The sequence below is a fragment of the Gymnoscopelus microlampas genome (genome assembly GCF_963454915.1).
Source record: "Gymnoscopelus microlampas genome assembly, chromosome: 23".
Taxonomy (NCBI): Eukaryota; Metazoa; Chordata; class Actinopteri; order Myctophiformes; family Myctophidae; genus Gymnoscopelus; species Gymnoscopelus microlampas.
In genome coordinates, this window is record NC_139960.1 from 3429777 (window position 1) to 3450940 (window position 21164).

The 21164-nt window shown below is 43.1% G+C and overlaps 2 protein-coding genes across 2 annotated transcripts in view; one reads left to right on the top strand and one right to left on the bottom strand.

Annotated features, from left to right (window-relative positions):
* The window catches only part of LOC311039781 (ras-related protein Rab-19), a 50468-nt gene extending 36362 nt beyond the window's left edge, over window positions 1–14106 (bottom strand). Inside the window, exons 1-3 of the mRNA XM_084049762.1 lie at window positions 13685–14106; window positions 12699–13588; window positions 7355–7538 (exon numbers count right to left, since the gene is read on the bottom strand). Coding sequence (XP_083905888.1) covers window positions 7355–7538; window positions 12699–12893 — 379 coding nt within the window. The 5' untranslated portion in view covers window positions 12894–13588; window positions 13685–14106. The remainder of the gene's footprint in view (window positions 1–7354; window positions 7539–12698; window positions 13589–13684) is intronic.
* Window positions 14107–16990: 2884 nt separating this feature from the next.
* LOC311040067 (small COPII coat GTPase SAR1B-like) lies at window positions 16991–17551 on the top strand (the record flags this gene model as incomplete). The annotated part of the gene is made up of 1 exon (XM_084050139.1): window positions 16991–17551. One exon carries the CDS (start codon window positions 16991–16993, stop codon window positions 17549–17551), a length of 561 nt encoding a protein of 186 aa, XP_083906265.1.
* Window positions 17552–21164: the final 3613 nt, after the last annotated feature.

Consider the following 21164-nt stretch of genomic DNA (forward strand, 5'->3'; position numbering starts at 1 on the left):
ACTGGTCATAAAAGAGACAAATACGGCTGTGATGACCGAGTGGTTAAGGTGTTGGACTTGAAATCCAATGGGGTTTCCCCGCGCAGGTTCGAACCCTGCTCACAGCGTAGTGATACAGTCTTCACATTTTGGACATCAAATCTCATATAGTCTGTGTAACACTGGTCTTTATTTGCTTTCGAGTCAAGTCGGGTCTTAAATCTGAACTCTGTCCTGAGTCTAAAGGGCCTACATGCTACCATTCACCGTCGGGACTTTGTAGGTACTGGCTGACGCAGTCAAGGGTAGACCGGAGACACGTCACGTCTTTACGTCGAGTTGCAAGTTCTGAGCTTCACTACTTAAGTCTGAATCGAGTCTAGGTCTCTCCAGCTTTGACACTGATTAGTTATCTCTTATTCAAACACAGCTGTGATGGCCGAGTGGTTAAGGCGTTGGACTCGAAATCCAATGGGGTTTCCCCGCGCAGGTTCGAACCCTGCTCACAGCGTACTGAGGGTCCTACACACCTTTAGGACTTCAGTCTGAGTTGTCTGTGTTACAGTGAGTGAAAACATCTGGATGGGTGTTAAAGCACCGCACTCAAACAGAGTTTCTTCAAAATAATAAGCTGACATGCAATCTGTACACCTAATAAAAAGTAGAAGAGAGGAGGTCTCTGTGAGAATGACTGCTCATAAAAAAGACAAATACGGCTGTGATGACCGAGTGGTTAAGGTGTTGGACTTGAAATCCAATGGGGTTTCCCCACGCAGGTTCGAACCCTGCTCACAGTGTAGTGATACAGTCTTCACATTTAGGACCTCAAATCTCTTACTGTATAGTCTGTATAGCACTGGTCTTTATTTGCTTTCAAGTCAAGTCGGGTCTTAAATCTGAACTCTGTCCTGACTATAAAGGGGCTACATGCTACCATTCACCGTCCGGACTTTGTAGGTACTGGCTGACGCAGTCAAGGATGGACCAGAGTCACGTCACAAGTCTAAGACTCAAGCTCTCTGTGAGAATGACTGGTCATAAAAGAGACGAATACGGCTGTGATGACCGAGTGGTTAAGGTGTTGGACTTGAAATCCAATGGGGTTTCCCCGCGCAGGTTCGAACCCTGCTCACAGCGTAGTGATACAGTCTTCACATTTAGGACCTCAAATCTCATATAGTCTGTGTAACACTGGTCTTTATTTGCTTTCGAGTCAAGTCGGGTCTTAAATCTGAACTCTGTCCTGACTATAAAGGGCCTACATGCTACCATTCACCGTCCGGACTTTGTAGGTACTGCCTGACGCAGTCAAGGGTAGACCGGAGACACGTCACGTCTTTACATAGAGTTGCAAGTTCTGAGCTTTACTACCTAAGTCTGAATCGAGTCAAGGTCTCTTCAGCTTTGAGACTGATTAGTTATCTCACGTTTAAACACAGCTGTGATGGCCGAGTGGTTAAGGCGTTGGACTCGAAATCCAATGGGGTTTCGCCGCGCAGGTTCGAACCCTGCTCACAGCGTACTGAGGGTCCTACACACCTTTAGGACTTCAGTCTGAGTTGTCTGTGTTACAGTGAGTGAAAACATCTGGATGGGTGTTAAAGCACCGCACTCAAACAGAGTTTCTTCAAAATAATAAGCAGACATGCAATCTGTACACCTAATAAAAAGTAGAAGTGAGGAGGTCTCTGTAAGAATTACTGCTCATAAAAGAGACAATACGGCTGTGATGACCGAGTGGTTAAGGTGTTGGACTTGAAATCCAATGGGGCTTCCCCGCGCAGGTTCGAACCCTGCTCACAGCGTAGTGATACAGTCTTCACATTTAGGACCTCAAATCTCATATAGTCTGTGTAACACTGGTCTTTATTTGCTTTCGAGTCAAGTCGGGTCTTAAATCTGAACTCTGTCCTGACTATAAAGGGCCTACATGCTACCATTCACCGTCCGGACTTTGTAGGTACTGCCTGACGCAGTCAAGGGTAGACCGGAGACACGTCACGTCTTTACATAGAGTTGCAAGTTCTGAGCTTTACTACCTAAGTCTGAATCGAGTCAAGGTCTCTTCAGCTTTGACACTGATTAGTTATCTCACGTTTAAACACACCTGTGATGGCCGAGTGGTTAAGGCGTTGGACTCGAAATCCAATGGGGTTTCGCCGCGCAGGTTCGAACCCTGCTCACAGCGTACTGAGGGTCCTAAACACCTTTAGGACTTCAGTCTGAGTTGTCTGTGTTACAGTGAGTGAAAACATCTGGATGGGTGTTAAAGCACCGCACTCAAACAGAGTTTCTTCAAAATAATAAGCAGACATGCAATCTGTACACCTAATAAAAAGTAGAAGTGAGGAGGTCTCTGTAAGAATTACTGCTCATAAAAGAGACAATACGGCTGTGATGACCGAGTGGTTAAGGTGTTGGACTTGAAATCCAATGGGGTTTCCCCGCGCAGGTTCGAACCCTGCTCACAGCGTAGTGATACAGTCTTCACATTTTGGACATCAAATCTCATATAGTCTGTGTAACACTGGTCTTTATTTGCTTTCGAGTCAAGTCGGGTCTTAAATCTGAACTCTGTCCTGACTATAAAGGGGTTACATGCTACCATCCACTGTCCGGACTTTGTAGGTACTGGCTGACGCAGTCAAGGATGGACCAGAGTCACGTCACAAGTCTAAGACTCAAGCTCTCTGTGAGAATGACTGGTCATAAAAGAGACAAATACGGCTGTGATGACCGAGTGGTTAAGGTGTTGGACTTGAAATCCAATGGGGTTTCCCCGCGCAGGTTCGAACCCTGCTCACAGCGTAGTGATACAGTCTTCATATTTAGGACCTCAAATCTCATATAGTCTGTGTAACACTGGTCTTTATTTGCTTTCGAGTCGAGTCAAGTCGGGTCTTAAATCTGAACTCTGTCCTGACTATAAAGGGCCTACATGCTACCATTCACCGTCCGGACTTTGTAGGTACTGCCTGACGCAGTCAAGGGTAGACCGGAGACACGTCACGTTTTTACATAGAGTTGCAAGTTCTGAGCTTTACTACCTAAGTCTGAATCGAGTCAAGGTCTCTTCAGCTTTGACACTGATTAGTTATCTCATGTGTAAGCACAGCTGTGATGGCCGAGTGGTTAAGGCGTTGGACTCGAAATCCAATGGGGTTTCCCCGCGCAGGTTCGAACCCTGCTCACAGCGTACTGAGGGTCCTACACACCTTTAGGACTTCAGTCTGAGTTGTCTGTGTTACAGTGAGTGAAAACATCTGGATGGGTGTTAAAGCACCGCACTCAAACAGAGTTTCTTCAAAATAATAAGCAGCAATCTGTACACCTAATAAAAAGTAGAAGTGAGGAGGTCTCTGTGAGAATTACTGCTCATAAAAGAGACAAATACGGCTGTGATGACCGAGTGGTTAAGGTGTTGGACTTGAAATCCAATGGGGTTTCCCCGCGCAGGTTCGAACCCTGCTCACAGCGTAGTGATACAGTCTTCACATTTTCAAATCTCATATAGTCTGTGTAACACTGGTCTTTATTTGCTTTCGAGTCAAGTCGGGTCTTAAATCTGAACTCTGTCCTGACTATAAAGGGGTTACATGCTACCATCCACTGTCCGGACTTTGTAGGTACTGGCTGACGCAGTCAAGGATGGACCAGAGTCACGTCACAAGTCTAAGTCTCAAGCTCTCTGTGAGAATGACTGGTCATAAAAGAGACAAATACGGCTGTGATGACCGAGTGGTTAAGGTGTTGGACTTGAAATCTGTAAAGGGAATCAGACCCTGGGCGAGTTAGACCCAGACTCCCTCACCAGAACCCCTTCGAGGTGTGCTAATTCCTCTCCGGTTACTGGAATTTAAACCTTACTCCTACTTATCGCTTATATCTAGAATGGATAAACTCTTGTCTCTTGAGTTCAACCTTAAGGATCTATTCTCGGTAGATTACAAGTGGCTTCCGACAACGACTAGACTCAGACTTGGACTAGACATTGCTCAAAACTCAGGCACAAATCTAAAATAAGATTTAATTAACACTCAGTGATCGGAGACCAATACTATTGCCTTGGTGCCACCAGCAGCTACGGGACACAACTACTGTTGTATCTGCGTGTGCTTCAACATCAACTGTAAACAGACCTAATTTCACTCTTGGCTCTGCGTTATCACCCGGCAGCTAGTGTCTAGTGATTTCTCGTGAGTAGCGCTCTGTATCCTGCTAGTATAGGAAATAAATGAGAGCCACTCGTTGAGAAATGAACCTAGCACCAACCACCTTACTTGGTAATAAATAGCAGATAACTGAGAATGAAACTTTAGACCGTTGACAGGGCCTGTCCCAACCCGTGTCAGTTAGAGAGAAACTCTCAAACACGGGTTAGCTCCTATGCTAATGTAGTAATATGTGTTACCAATCTTACCACAAGAATACAGGAAAAAGACAAAATACCCGGATATCTTTCTTGGCTAATGAGGCAGTGGGGAGGCAGTCGTCACACGAGAATGAAGTTCAATAAAAAGGATTTATTAAGAAGTGAGTTACAAAAATAGAGAATAAAGTATTGAAAAGAGAAGAAGGCCACCGAAGTGGCTAGCAGCTAAATCTGAGCAAAACAGAAGTCTCTAGATAAAAAGTCCAGGAAAAATCTGCCCATCCCTGGGCGACCGGAGGTTAAGTACATCAACCCCTGTGGCAGAACACTGTCATTACATGGCATCATCTCACCCCTCCCTTCCAGTCCAATTTCCAACTCTCGAAGCACGTGGTTACTTCCTGTCACGTCTCACCTCCGCCAAGCAGACAGTGCGTGACCTTGGCTGTCTGGCCTGTTATCAGCTTACACAGGCAGCTGGTGAGAAAGTGTGTGGGAAGCGATCTAAGCAAAAACATAGCAGAGCTATAATGCTATAAGCTAAATATCAGTTTTGCATGTTTCAATGGTCTCTAATAGTATGGACCATGTTGGCTTCTTGGATCGGGTCGGTATTGGCTGGGGGGTGCCCCGTAGAATCCTGTTGTAGGATCGGGGCTGGGGCAGGGTCCTTGCTGGGGTCCCCTCGATGCATACGGGTGGGGGTATGGTGGTGTAACCCATGGTAAACACCCCCCCCCCCCCTGCTGTAGGGACAGCGTTGTAGGGAGCATTCCAATTGCTCCATCGCTCGCTGTTTCCGGGCCAGCCAGTAGTGGATGCTCTGGCAGCACGGTCCAGTTTTATCTTCTCTCTCCTCTTCTTGCCGGCCGACATGGCAGGCGCTTGGGGCAAGGGCCTTACAGGAGCTCGGGGTCTAGGGGTCACATTGATGGCTTGGGCCTCGCTCTCAACAAAATCCAATGGGGTTTCCCCGCGCAGGTTCAAACCCTGCTCACAGCGTAGTGATACAGTCTTCACATTTTGGACATCAAATCTCATATAGTCTGTGTAACACTGGTCTTTATTTGCTTTCGAGTCAAGTCGGGTCTTAAATCTGAACTCTGTCCTGACTATAAAGGGGTTACATGCTACCATCCACTGTCCGGACTTTGTAGGTACTGGCTGACGCAGTCAAGGATGGACCAGAGTCACGTCACAAGTCTAAGACTCAAGCTCTCTGTGAGAATGACTGGTCATAAAAGAGACAAATACGGCTGTGATGACCGAGTGGTTAAGGTGTTGGACTTGAAATCCAATGGGGTTTCCCCGCGCAGGTTCGAACCCTGCTCACAGCGTAGTGATACAGTCTTCACATTTAGGACCTCAAATCTCATACAGTCTGTGTAACACTGGTCTTTATTTGCTTTCGAGTCGAGTCAAGTCGGGTCTTAAATCTGAACTCTGTCCTGACTATAAAGGGCCTACATGCTACCATTCACCGTCCGGAATTTGTAGGTACTGGCTGACGCAGTCAAGGGTAGACCGGAGACACGTCACGTCTTTACATAGAGTTGCAAGTTCTGAGCTTTACTACCTAAGTCTGAATCGAGTCAAGGTCTCTTCAGCTTTGACAATGATTAGTTATCTCATGTTTATACACAGCTGTGATGGCCGAGTGGTTAAGGCGTTGGACTCGAAATCCAATGGGGTTTCCCCGCGCAGGTTCGAACCCTGCTCACAGCGTACTGAGGGTCCTACACACCTTTAGGACTTCAGTCTGAGTTGTCTGTGTTACAGTGAGTGAAAACATCTGGATGGGTGTTAAAGCACCGCACTCAAACAGAGTTTCTTCAAAATAATAAGCTGACATGCAATCTGTACACCTAATAAAAAGTAGAAGAGAGGAGGTCTCTGTGAGAATGACTGCTCATAAAAGAGACAAATACGGCTGTGATGACCGAGTGGTTAAGGTGTTGGACTTGAAATCCAATGGGGTTTCCCCGCGCAGGTTCGAACCCTGCTCACAGCGTAGTGATACAGTCTTCACATTTTGGACATCAAATCTCATATAGTCTGTGTAACACTGGTCTTTATTTGCTGTCGAGTCAAGTCGGGTCTTAAATCTGAACTCTGTCCTGACTATAAAGGGGCTACATGCTACCATCCACTGTCCGGACTTTGTAGGTACTGGCTGACGCAGTCAAGGATGGACCAGAGACACGTCACGTCTTTACATAGAGTTGCAAGTTCAACACAAGCTCAACACCTAAAACAATAGCCTCTACTTGGCTACTTTGTATAACATTAGGCTACTCGAGAAAAGCCATGGGCATGGACTTGAATTGAATATGACAATGCACTGCAGAGTGTGAAAGGGTTAATCGCTTAGCAGAAGACCCAAGAACAAGAGCTGTAGCCTACTAGACACTCACTAAGTTATCCCTGTCCGTTGTTGCAAGTTCTTATTACTGTTCATATAATAATTCAAGTAAAGACAAGTTGTCTGATTATTTTTAAGTACTTTGAGTCTATGTAAAGGGCTTTTATATAAAACTAAAAGGAAAATAAAATAATTAATTAATTGAAAAAAACACAAAAAAAACAAATTAACAATGCAACTAAATAATAAGAAATATAATTACATTAAAAATCACATGTTGAATACAGTATTTCAACTAGCACTGAGCTGATCGGCTATGTGCGTGCATGTGCGCATGCACGTAACGTCATTAAATAGAGCCCCCCTAGCTCAAAAATCCACAGCTCATCACTGGCTGTGATGACCGAGTGGTTAAGATGTTGGACTTGGATTCCAATAGGCTTTCTGAGCTGAAGTTCAAACCCTGCTCATGGCGTAGTGATACTGTCTTTACATACTTAGGGTCACAAACCAGACTGTTGCCTCCCACAATTTTCAAATGCTTCCTTCATGCAGTCTGGAGCAACCGAAGCTCTGAAAATGTTCAGAGGGTAAAGCGGATGTGTAATAAAAGAGTAAAACACACACACACACACACTCACCTATGAGCACCAGCACTATATTAGCTGCACCGTAGTGCTCCACCTCGTGGATCCAGTGGTTGACAGAGTCGAAGGTGGAACGCCGTGTGATGTCATAAGCGATGAGCGCGCCGTGAGCGCTGCGGTAGTAGCTCTGGGTGATGGTTCGAAACCTCTCCTGACCCGCTGTGTCCCACACCTGGATCTGTCAGTCACACACACACACACACACGCACACACACACACACACACACACACACAAAAGGTCAGCGTAGGCCTACATATTGTTGATGTGGTGTACATCATTGGTTCTCAAAGTGGGGTCCTTGGGTACCAGGGGTCCCAAGCAAAATTGGTTAATATAGCGTCACAATCATTTTAAGTAATTTCACCATATTTTATACTTCTTTGGCTATTCAAAAATAGCACATTATACAAGCTCTGAGCTTGTAGATCTGTTATTTGTGGGAAATAGTGATTTTGTTTTTCAAATCTTTAAATAAATATATATTTTAAAGCAAACATTTTAAACTAAAATCTTTGCTTCTTGGGATCCCTGGCACAAAACATTTTCAGATAGGGGGTCCTTGACACGAAAAGGTTGCATAGATTTGACCGGTAACGAAGGGGGACACCTCCGGTTACTTTAAAAATAATATACTGGTTGAGGTGGCGAATATGGACTGGATTCCGGTCAGAGAATCAGGGGAGTCTGGAGAAGGGATTTATTTCCAATGATGTATTGTCCATACAGTGTATGAGTGGGTAATGGTGAACATGTGTGTGTGTGTGTGTGTGTGTGTGTGTGTGTGTGTGTGTGTGTGTGTGTGTGTGTGTGTGTGTGTGTGTGTGTGTGTGTGTGTGTGTGTGTGTGGTCTGAAATGAATAACAATAAAGAAAAACATATTAGCAGTAACATGAACTCATGCATTTATGATGCAATCACTGGCATGTATGATGCAATCACTAATGACAGGCTATCTGCACAGTGTCATAAGGGCCTTATGAGTGCGTGTTTATTGTTTGCCTTATGATAAGGCAAACAATAAACACGCACTCCTTGTAGCAAATATAAACACCAAACTGTCCAAATGTAGTAGGATACAGTAAAGAGACTGTAAAGTACATACATGTCATCATGCAAGTAACAAGACTACACCATAAAAGGGTTACAAACAAACTGCAGGCAGTGGGGAGCTGAATCAGCACTAGCCAAACAAAACAGGTGTTGCCAATTAAGCATATAAAGTTGCATAAAAGTGATATACAGAGTCCCACATATAAATTAATAATACATCAACACTCTGGACCTGAAATAATGTACTCACATAGTTTCATAAACGCACAAATCAAGAACAAGGAAAAAGGGGTCAGACACACACGGAGCTTGCTGTGTCTGACGTGCAACTGACTAAATACGCTTGTCAGTGCGTAATACCATGCCAGGCCACTAGGCGTCACTGACAGGCTTTCTTAGAGGCATCGTATTTAAAAGACGACCTTAGGGCAGGGGTCTTCAACAGGGGGCCCGGGACCCCTAGGGGGTCCTGAGAGTTACTACAGGGGGTCCGCCAAATCTTTGTGTGATATGATTTTCTGTTTTACATTAAACACTTGAACCCTAGCATCCCTTTTCTGAGTAGAACTTTAGTCAAAAATAGCAGATCTTCAAGCTCACAACGCCTCGTGCTGCGAGGCGTTGTGAGCTTGTAGGTCGGCTATTTTTGGCAAAGAGGTATAGGTGTAGAGGGGAAAAACAGCAGACCAAGTAAACAAAAAAAGTTTAATCTGAAACACAATTTTATACAATATAGAGGGGGTCCTTGGCCTGAAAATGTTGAACGCCCCTGCCTTAGGGAGTTGAAATTAATTCATAATAAAAAAGAAAAGAGGAAGGATTATTATGTTTTACTTTGCCAATCAGCTGGACATCAATTTAAGAGAGGAATCAGGAAACACAATAATATAATAAAATAGACTATCATCAACTATGTTACATGTCACATCTGGTCTGCCATCAAAGCTCTGTTGCTGACGCATGTGAGGAGGAGGAGCCTCAATGTCAATGACTCCTCCCCCACTGTTGTCTACAAGCTGATCTACACAAAGACGTGTGTGTGTGTGTGTGTGTGTGTGTGTGTGTGTGTGTGTGTGTGTGTGTGTGTGTGTGTGTGTGTGTGTGTGCGTGCGTGCGTGCGTGCGTGCGTGCGTGCGTGTGTGTGAGATAACAATTAGGGAGATTCCACCATTCCTGAGGCTATGACCAACATACTAGAAACTCTACACCAAGTGACTGCTAAACCTGTAATGCCTACATGTATGATATAACTACGGTACTCCTTTAAGTCAAGTTGTTCATCTTCATTTCAAGGACCCTCTGCAGTTTGGTATGCATTAAAGGGATATTTCACTTTCATGTTTTAAAGTCTACTCAGGCTTTTGTGTTTCACCCCGGACAGTTTTTAAGTTCTTTTTAACTTCCTATACAAACCCATTGTAACTTCAAACTCCATTTTAACCATGATAGATTAATCGAAAACACCCTTCCTTGTTTCTGGTGACTGATATTGTTCATCACATTTTTTTTTTATAAAAGAAATTATAATAATGAAAACATTAAATAAAATAAATGAGAAAAGTAATTGAAAAAACATGGTCTCCTCACGCATTAGAAGGACAATATCAGATCTCAAAAATCTAATTACTGGATCAAGCAAATTAAAAACTGTCTGAAGTGTTCACAAAAGCCCAAGTAGACGTTAAAATGACCCCAAACATGTTTGAAAGTGAAATATCCCATTAAGGCCACGGTGACGGACCCTCATAACTGATAATACGTTTTACAGACCGGCAAGGATCCATTTGTCTTCTAGCTGTCTTCTAATCTTTTAGCTGGGGGGACCCGGCTGGAACCCCCTCAAGGACCCCAGCTTGGGGTCCCCGCACCCCACTTTGAGAACCACTGGTGTAGACTGAGAGACTGACTTGGCTCCAGCAGCACTTACAGTTACAGCTCATGGGTTGGATTAGAGAGGGTCCAATTCCTGACATATATATATATATACACCGTATGATCTAAAAACTAAACAATACCACCGCTGACAATGTGACTGCTGGCATGTTGAAGGTAGACAGGGTCAGGTGCCCATAACGTGGTTCCAAGATGTTAAAACCCCAAAAGGTAGAGTTCTTGAATGGGTAATGAATATAGCAACTTAACAGTTGCAGTACACATTACAACGTGTGTGTGTGTGTGTGTGTGTGTGTGTGTGTGTGTGTGTGTGTGTGTGTGTGTGTGTGTGTGTGTGTGTGCGTGTGCGTGTGCGTGCGCGTGCGCGTGCGCGTGCGCGTGCGTGCGCGTGTGTGTGTTCCACATTTATCACAAGGTTGCTGTAGGCCATGGGGCCTGGGAACCTGAATGACTGGTTGCTCATGTGAGCCACTGACTGGCACGACTAGTTCTGCTGTGAATGTGTGACGACACAACTGACATCCTAACAGATAGTGGTAAGGATGATGTTTATAGGGAAGCTTTCTGACCGGATGGCCCCTTCCCCTCTCCAAAGACAGTGTTTGGAGGGAAATGTAAATTAAGAATCATAGAACACATGTATTTATTATAAATATAACTGCGTGAGCGTGTGCATGTGCGTGTGCGTGTGCGTGTGCATGTGTGTGTCAGTGTGTGTGTGCCGGGCGTGCGTGCTGTGCGTGTTGTGCAGCCAACACAGTCAAAGACACAAACACAAGCACTTAGCATTTAACCTATATCCTTAATTGTTATAAATTAGCCAGTGATTTCCATGTTGTTTCAAGGGGCTTGCAGTAGCACGAGGCATCCTACTGTACTAGTGCCTCTCAGCAGTGGTGGAAAGTAACTAAGTACATTTACTCAACTACTCAAGTATGGTATTTTTTACTTTACTGGAGTACTGGAGTAGTTCCAAATTTCAATAATTTTACTTTACCACTCCACTACATCAGGCAAATATTGTAATTTTACTCTTACTCTAAATTATTTGAAAACTTGAGTTACTAGTTACTTTTTTGACTTCGATTATTATTACGAAACCACTTCAGACCTATATACTTTGACAATTTGAAAATAGCAGATCTACAAGCTCACAACGTGTCGCGTTGTGAGCTTGTAGATAGGCTATTTTCAAAGGATTTTTACACTTACATTTGGAAACTTGTTAAATGGGACCTTTTGCATAATGAGTATATTTTGAATACCAATCTTTTCCTTGTAACAGAGTATTTCTATATTGTGGAATTGATACTTTTTTTTTTAAATTAAGCTGTCTTTATTACTGTTTTATTCTGTTGTTTTGCTGTTTTCACATACATAACTTGTTTATCCTGTTGTTTTTATTCATCATTATTATTTACACTGTTGTACTATGCTTTTGTAATCTCGGCATCATTGAAAATGAGGGCTCTGTCCTCAATGTATCCCAGAGAAAATAAATAAAGGTTGAATGAATGACTGAATGAAGAATACTACTTATTTAAGTAAGTCAGTACTTCTTCCACCACTGCCTCTCAGAGGTAAATTCTAAAGACACCTCAGCACCACTGATAAGGATCAGTGAAGGTACATTCATTCATTCTTCAGACTACACAGGTACAAGGAGGGGGTGGTTCCAAAGAAGCTGGAAATCAACACCATCTCCCAGGCAAAGTCTGAAGCTGATTGAGCCTTATAGGTGGTGTAAAGTAACTAAGTACATGTACTCAAGTACTGTACTTTTTTTTTTAGGTCCTTTTTTTCTTTGTATGTCCTTTAACTTTACTGGAGTATTTCACATTTTCAATACTTTTACTTCCACTCGACTACATCTCAAGAGACACATATTGTACTTTTACTTCACAACAATTATTTGAAGACTTTAGTTACTAGTTACTTTTGTCGATTTTGATTATTATTAAGACTTAAGACTTCTGGTGATTAGTAGTTTTCTTGCCTGCCTATGTTGAATGCGCTTATTGTAAGTCGCTTTGGATACAAGTGTCTGCTAAATGACTGTAATGTAATCCATTTGAAAATAGCCGATCTACAAGCTAACGACGCGTCGCATCGCAACGCGTTGTGAGCTTGTAGATCTACTATTTTCAAAAGATTTTTATACATTTTAGACATATAATTGTGAAACGGGACGTTCTGCACAATGAGTACTTTTACTTTTGGTACTTTAAGTATATTTTGATGCCAATGCTTTTGTACTTTTACTCAAGCAATTTTTTTGATTACCGGGCTTTTACTTGTAACAAGTGTTTCTGCATGGCAGTATTGATACTTTCACTTAGGTAAAAATATTTGAGCACTTTTTCCTCCTCTGCTTTACAGTAGGCTACTACTAACCTTCACTTTCTTGCCCTCCACGTCCAGGGTGCGCACGCTGAAGTCCACCCCGATGGTGTTCTGCTGTTTCTCCGAGAAGACCCCCGACTTGAAGTTCTGGACCACGCAGGTCTTCCCCACGTTGGAGTCTCCTATCAGGATGATCTTGAACAGATAGTCGAAGGTGTCGTCCTGCTCCGGGCCTGGGTTCTGCATGGTGGTAGACCTTGTGGGTCGAAAGGTTATGACCCAATACTAGGGGTGGCGCTAACTTTAGGGATCTGGTAGATACAGTATGACACCTGTTTCTCAATGTTGCCCACGCAAAAGAAGAAGGGAAAACACTAGAGTCCGTCGCTCTACTGGCTTGTTGAAAAGTCTATTTCCTTCTAGTTGTCCTTTGCAAAAATGTCAAGATACATATGTGGTCTCCCACAACAGTCTTCTTCCCAACTGGCCTGAACAAAACAAATGCTCCTTAAGCAGCAGAAGTGGAATTTATTTGCTTCTGCATAACCGGTACGTTTGGTCTCCTCACGAGTTATCTTTGTGGTTAAATATACTGGCAAAGCTTGTTTTTAAGAGTCATAAAAGAGGTGTTGTATATTAAGAACGATGATATCTGGATTAACTATGTTAAAGTTAATAGTTATTTATTGGTATGTTCTCTGATTGTTATGCTGTGTTGTTCAAACAAGTCCCTTGCAACAAGCATATACAGTACTTGAACATTGAAGAACACTAGTACCTACAACAATGTTAGTACGTATTGTAGGCTGTCAAACGTAACTCAGACCCTACAGCATATAATGATAGTATTAATAAAAAAAAGACTATGTGCTTCAAAGTAAAAGTACAGTTTTATCTACCAGTTTCCAGTGGTCTCTCTCTCTCTCTCTCTCTCTCTCTCTCTCTCTCTCTCTCTCTCTCTCTCTCTCTCTCTCTCTCTCTCTCTCTCTCTCTCTCTCTCTCTCTCTCTCTCTCTCTCTCTCTCTCTCTCTCTCCACACAGAAGGACAAAACAGTCTCAGTTCTCTCTCTCTCTCTCTCTCCTCTCAGCTCAGTCTCAGGTGTTGATCTGACCTGATCCACTTCACCGCCAGCAGCTACAGAACGCATGAGGTTAACATCCAATAAGGACTCCACTTTCCAGGGCTGATGGTGTTCAGAGAAGAAAATTAATGAAGAAAAAATAGTCCTCTTCTCAAATGAAATGGAAAACGAGGAAAAGAGGTTGTGTGATACAAAGCTCCTGAATGGTTGAATTTCTGTTTGGTCCCTTTTTCCCTTTCTGTACTGTTTTTCCTGTAGTCTTTCGTAGTCTTCTTGTAGTATTTTTCCTGTAGTCTTTTCCCCCTTCTTGTAGTCTGACATCCACCTGTCTCCTTCACACACCTCTGAGTCACCTTTTATTTTTTGTGTCATGCATCCTGAAGTCACCTTACTGCTATGGTTACTGGTCTCTCTCTCTCTCTCTCTCTCTCTCTCTCTCTCTCTCTCTCTCTCTCTCTCTCTCTCTCTAAACCTGTGCAACCTGTTCAACAACACTTGTGGAAACAATAGGACCCCCCCACACACACACCTGCTCTAGCTCAGGTGGCCCCTCCCCTCCCCCACAGCTGTGGAGTTCTTGTTACATACAGTGGTGGAAAACGGTGGTTCTCAACCTGTGGGTCAGGACCCCCAGATTTTGGGAGGGGGGGCCTAGATGACAGTGAAGTGACCATTTAAGGACTTTTAATACCTTTTCAATACCTCCCAATTTGCCAAATTGTCAAATAATATAAGAAAGAGGCAAGAATTGGGAAGGTTTTGGAGGGTCTTGGCCTGAAAAGGTTGAGAACCACTGGTGTAAAGTAAACTGAGTGCATTTGCAATTTGACACTCTTTATCCAGAGTGACTTACAGTAAGCAAGATAAATACATAAGTAGAATGCAGAGAGACAGTGTAGTGCCTCAGTAATCTAGGATTATAGACTAAACTATAGATAATTGCAATTAACAATTTAATTGCCTTTTTGGCATAAATATATATATATATATTTTTCTGTTTGCCTTTTAGGCTTTGTACACAAAAAGTACACAGGGCAGATATGACAGATAACTTTAAATATACAAATAAATGGCTGACTATGACCGATACCAATAATCAAATACTTCATAGGACATATTTATTATTTTTTAAAGCTGCCAAATAATTGTAGTGGATACAAATCTCCTTGCCTCAGGGATGCAGTTTGTATAGTTTCAATGTACAGATTTATTTTATTTTTGTACTGTTTACCATGGGTTCCCAAACTTTTATTGACCTATTCAATCTCAATCTTCCCATATATGGAGATCCAGATTTATTTTTTAATTCAACAGAATGGATGATATACAATCTAAAAATAACAAAACGGGTCCATGCTGGAAGCCTGGCCCCGTAATGATTACAAATAGTACATTTTACCATTTTAATACATTACAAATGCGCACCGAAAGTGCAAGTTTATGCGCATAAATTACCTCCAGGCTTAGGTGGGGTCACGAGTCAATGGCCACATTATTTTGGGGTTGCAGGCTTATCCCCCTATATGGGTGTCCGGGCATCCTGCCACGGTCTACCTAGAGGTGGTGTCCATTTATGACTAATGCTGGCAAGTATGCTATGAACGTTCGTTACATAAATACTATTATACGAGATGGGAAAATGACATTTACTTCCTTTCCTTTCCTTTTGATCTCCTGATGATGATCATTTTTCAGGGTTAGGGTTAGAGATAAAGGATTCATACAATAATCAATTACATGGATTGATATAACTATTGATTCAGAATGATGAATTATCTCTTTGGTGAAGATGTTTTACTCTTGCGTGTGAGAGAAAGTTTTAGCCTGTCTGGTAGTGCCCTCTTGTGGACAAATCATGTAATGATCTGCGAACAGGTCAGTTTTATAAAGTTTGGAGTATGACACATGGCTGCCAAATCTCCAGTGATGGAAGAAGTAGGCTACTCGCTCACTCATGTTTTACTTAAGTAAAAGTATCAATACTGCAATGTAGAAATACTCTGTTACAAGTAAAAAGTCCCGTATTCAAATTGTAATGCCAGTACTTTTGTACTCTTACTCAAGTCAATTAAAAATTCCGAACTTTTACTTGTAACAGCTAGAGTATTTATACATTGCAGTATTGATACTTTTACTTTTAAGTAAAACATGTGAGTACTTCTTCCAGCACTGATGAAAAGCAGTAATGATAGGTGCTTCACTGTGCGTCTCGCTGCGCACATTTACGCATGAGGCATTGCAGCAATTCCTTTGATAATTTACATCCCTGACAATCAATCAACACAGATAATTTAATTAACTAGAGTTCGACCCTCATTCCTACTCACACCGCTGATACGACTGATATGCCCATATATGGAGATCTCTGTATCTGTCAGTCCTTGTCCCTTTCATGCCCATATATGGAGATCCCTGATGTCATCCGTATATGTCCCCCCTTTTGTGCCCATTATGGAGCTGGTTGATTTGTTTGCGACAACACATTGACGTTGGCCAACACACTCCATATTTGGGCGTAGCGTAGCTGCACTGGGATCTCCTTATATGGTTATGGCTGATTCATGGTGATGTGAGTCAGAGGTCCGCCAGCCGGCCGGTCCTCCTTTAAGCCAATTTTAATATAGGATGTTCTATGTTCTTCTACACTTCCTAAAGGTTAGTTGTATGTGTTCCCTGCAATTCACTCTGTCAAGTTTATAACGTCAGTTCTTAGTGTTGCTGCTTAAGTGAAGTGGCTGTCTGGTGATATTTGCTGCTCTCCAGTGGCATTATGTGCAATGGTAACGTTTACAATGACTCTCCTCCTCAGGCCCGTTTTTTGATTTTTCGGAACTCCATACATGGTCGTGGTTGACTTAGAACTCCATATATGGGGCTAGCAGCTGATTCATTTGAGTCTGACATCATGCTGACACAGTTAGCTTAGAGTCTAAGCTAACTGTGTCAGCATGATGTCAGACTGTTTGTCGCCTAAGCCTTAGGTGACATACACCATATTTGGGCGTAGCTGGAGTAGGAACTCCATATACGGTTATGGCTGAGTCAGCGTGACATCACACAGGATGACATATAGGCATCCCGCGGTATAAAAAGGACAAGCTGCAGTCACTGATGACACGTACCTTTGGATCAGCACGCTTGGACCAGCACAGCCATAGACTCCTGAACTGAAACATCTCTTCAGCCTTTTCCAGTTGACTACCTTGTGCTTCGCTACAAAAGACCGACAGTTCCGATTCTGACGCGACACAACGCTCAGACATGTATGCAACGATTCGTTGGGTCTACAGGAGTGTCCTGCAGAAATTAGGCTGGTGTAAGCCCTGCAAGCTGGTGTTCCTCGGAATCGACAACTCCGGGAAAACAACACTACTGCAAATGCTCAAAGAGAACCACCTCGGACAACACAAGCCCACGGGCCAGGCCACATCCGAGGAGCTGACCATCGCCGGGAGAGATTTCGAAACGTTAGATATTGGCGGTCACAAGCAAGTACGGAGGATCTGGAGAGACTACCTCCACGCCATAGACGGCATCGTCTTCCTGGTAGACTGTGCTGATCGTGAACGGCTTGCGGAGGCGAGAGCCGAACTCGATGGCCTGCTAATGATGGAAACCAACGTCCCGGTCCTCATCCTGGGAAATAAGATCGACCGTGCCGAGGCCATCAGTGAGTTTAGTTTCAGAGAAATGCTCGGCCTGTACGGCAACACAACTAGAAAGGACAACCTGAGGCCAGTGGCGGTCTTTATGTGCAGTGTGAAGAAGAGACAGGGCTACGGCGATGGCTTCAAATGGCTCATCGAAAATATCGATGATTAAGGCACCAGATGTCGTTCCTCTCAAGAGCATACAAGCCTTACCAGAAGTAATAGAAACTTTTTTACTTTTTTTCACACACAATCCTATATTCAAATAGGCTTGAGGGAGGACGGGCAGGCCTGGAAGGACCTCTAACGTCACTCTCATACCACTCCGTCGTCACGCTCCTGTTACCATGACTCAGCCTGAGTCAGCCATGACCATATAAGGAATGTAGCTAAGCCCAAATATGGAGTGTGTTGTTTAACCACAATGTGTCGTCATGGCATCAGGCGCAAACAAATCTGTCAGCTCCATATATGGGCACAAATATATGAGCATATACTGATGACATCAGGGATCTCCATATATGGCCATAAAAGGGACATGCCCATATATGAGCATATACTGATAACATCAGGGATCTCCATATGTAACCTTATTTGTCGAAGCCTTTTGTAAAATGTGAGATGATTATTGCCCCCAGCTCTGAAATTGTGGATTTAAATTGCCTCGTTTTTCGAGGCCTTAGACCTGCATCAGGGTGGATTCAATAAATGGATCAGCAACAGCCGTGCTGTACTTGCTAACATTGCTGAGGAGCATAAGGATAAAAGCGCTTTGGATAAAAGCGTCTGTTAAATTACCGTAATGTAATGTAATGTAATAAGGCAAAACAGATCAAAGAACGGGACCTGGACCGGGAAAAGCTTCCTCTACTTCCTAAACGTATTCACTTAGTTCTGGGACAAGCTCAACGGAGCACCCGTGCGCAAGGAAACCAGGGTTTTTGGTCTGCCTTCAGCGCTCCACTTCTGGTGGTGCGACTATGTTTTCATTCCCAGTAACAATATTTCTCCACGGAACACTAACACCAATTCTTTCATTTCAATTATGGTTTACATGATCACATTCATATTTCTTTTCTTTTTCTTTTTTTACATATTCCATAAATGAAAAGGAGCAGTTAGAAGATAAATCTTATTTAAACCTGCCCCTTTCTACCATTAAAATCATCAAATATCCTACCAACCAGTACATCATGATTCAACAAAAACTAAAACTAAAAGGAGAAAACTAAACGGAAGCAAAGAAATGAGAGAACAAGACGAGAAAATCACACAATTGACGAATTGTCATCTCTTAGTTCACTTACTTCTTTCTTTAATGTTCCAAAGTTGCCGGCACCTTCCATACGAAATTCTCTGATTTCTTGTAATATTTCAGAAAGACCCAAGACGCTTTCCTCCTCCACTTCATGTTGACTTTCTTCAACTTGTGCGCTGTGTGCACCGCCGCGTCTTGTTTGTCTCTGTTTCGTTGTCATTTTCTTTTCTTTTTTTTTGTCGTTTAATCCAATCTCCATAGTTTTCTTTATTATTTGATGTCACTCAGGGTCAGTTACAGTGCTCAGTGTCAGTATTTAACCAAGATCTGTAAAAGTTTTTGGCGTGGTACACGCTCCGCACCTGCTCTGCACCTGCTGTTGGCAGCCATCTTTCAATCAATGTTGTCCTTTTTATATTGTTGTACTTTATCCACCACTACTACTCAGTCACACAACAGCTCAGATTTCAAAGAAACAAAGAAATGTAATGGGAACACCCCTTGTCACAGGTTATATATTAAGTCTTCACACAGTATCCTTGACATGCTGTCTTACATGATCACATCCATCTGTACTGACAAGGACACATGGCAGCAACTATAGGTCTCCAAAAGAACATGGATCGTTTTGGTTATAAGCCCACTTGTTTCTATGATGAAAGAGCAATTTAAAATGTTACTAACTTTCCGTGGTCTTGTCGGCTTCGAGGGCACTATTGTTAAATGAGTTTCGGCTTGTTTCTAGTGGGAAGGAACGGCACGTAAATCCCGCCCAAATCTCCACATCACCACCCCCATCAGCCCCCGCCCTCCTGGGCATGCCCCAGCCCCTGTCGTCTATTGCCACAGGCTAGACGTGCGGTCGAGTGATAATGCTTGTTTAGCGGGTCTACGAAAATATACACAAGGTTCTTTTACACTGTTGTTTTTTCCACGCTTTGTTAGCTTCTTGTTGTTACGTTGCTAGTTTTTCCTTCCCGTCTATTGCCACGAGCTAGACGTGTGGTCAGGTGATACCGTATACAGCGGTCTAGGAAAATATACACAGGGGTGTTTACACTGGCCTAGTATTATTTAATATAATGACCAATGATATTTTCTATATTTGCTCTATACGCTCAGGAGATCAAGATTGTTGCGAGAGCAAAGGAGGCTGGACATCTAACTCTAACAACAGAAGGTATCATGTGTTGATGGACACATCAAAAAAGGCCAGATGATCAGCTAACTCCAGGCAACCTTGGATGCTGGCTGTAACGCTACCAGTAACTCTACTGTATGGTCAGCTAGAAGAGATGGAGCTCTGCACAAGTTAGGTGACATCATCCGTAACTCTCTTATCATACTGGGAAGCAAAGCCAAGACAGTCCAGCGAGTGGGTGATTTTGCATTGATTGATATTAAAAAGAATATGTCCTTTGTCATTTTTAATACAAATATTTTTTAAAGCATTTTATCTTAAGTACAATGTTTCCTTTTTACCTTGCGGCCATGTTTCCTTTCTTGCTTAATATACATTTTACTTCCTTGTATGATTCCTTTTGGGTCTTGAGTCAAGACCCCGGCTCCCGGGGAGACATGAAATTTCTCTTTTGGGTCTTGAGTCAAGACCCCGGCTCCCGGGGAGACATGAAATTTCTCTTTTGGTAAGACCCAAAAGAGAAATTTCATGTCTCCCCGGGAGCCGGGACCCAAGCCTCAAGACTCTTGAGCTAAAAAGTTTGTGAACCATTGCCATTTAGAACAGTGGTTTTCAACCTTTTTCATGCCAAGGACCCCTAAATTGATATACATTTGGCCGCGGACCACCATCTGAAAATGTTTTGTGCCAGGGACCCCCAGAAGCAAAGATTTGAGTTAAAAATGTTTGCTTTAAAATGTATATATATTTCAAAGATATGCACACATTTTCAAGATTTTTCAAAAATAGCAGATCTACAAGCTCATAGCGCGGCACTCAGTACCACGCTATGAGCTTGCAGATCTGCTATTTTTGAATAGCCAAAGCTAAGTGGTTAAAAATGATTGTGACGCCATCAGTGGCGTACCCACCGTAGAGGCAGGAACAAAAATCTCGCCTCCCCTAGAAAATGAAGTAAAAGACTGACAGGCAGTGAAAAAAATCAAAACAGAATAGTGGCCGTCGGACCATTAGCCCGCCTCCTCGTCCATTCACGCGGGCAGGCAGCTAATCACCACCGTATCCATTCAGCAGAGCGACCCTCGCCTATATAGTGATGCAAACGTATATGCCTTTGTCTTCATGGGGTACCAGGAGTGCCAGGGGTCCGGGTCTGGGCCATCACCTGTACTCACCTGGCATAAAAGGGGCTCTGAGAGCAGCTTGAGCCATTCATTACTAAACTACAACATGAAGAGATCGCTGAAGAATTGATTAATTGATTATACTTGCATATTATTTGTATTAGCGTATTTCAGTTTTGTAGTCAGTGTGTGTAGTGTTGTTAACTTGTTTCCCCCGAGATTTTTCCCCGGGGGGGGGGGATCTCGTCTGCCCTAAATGTAA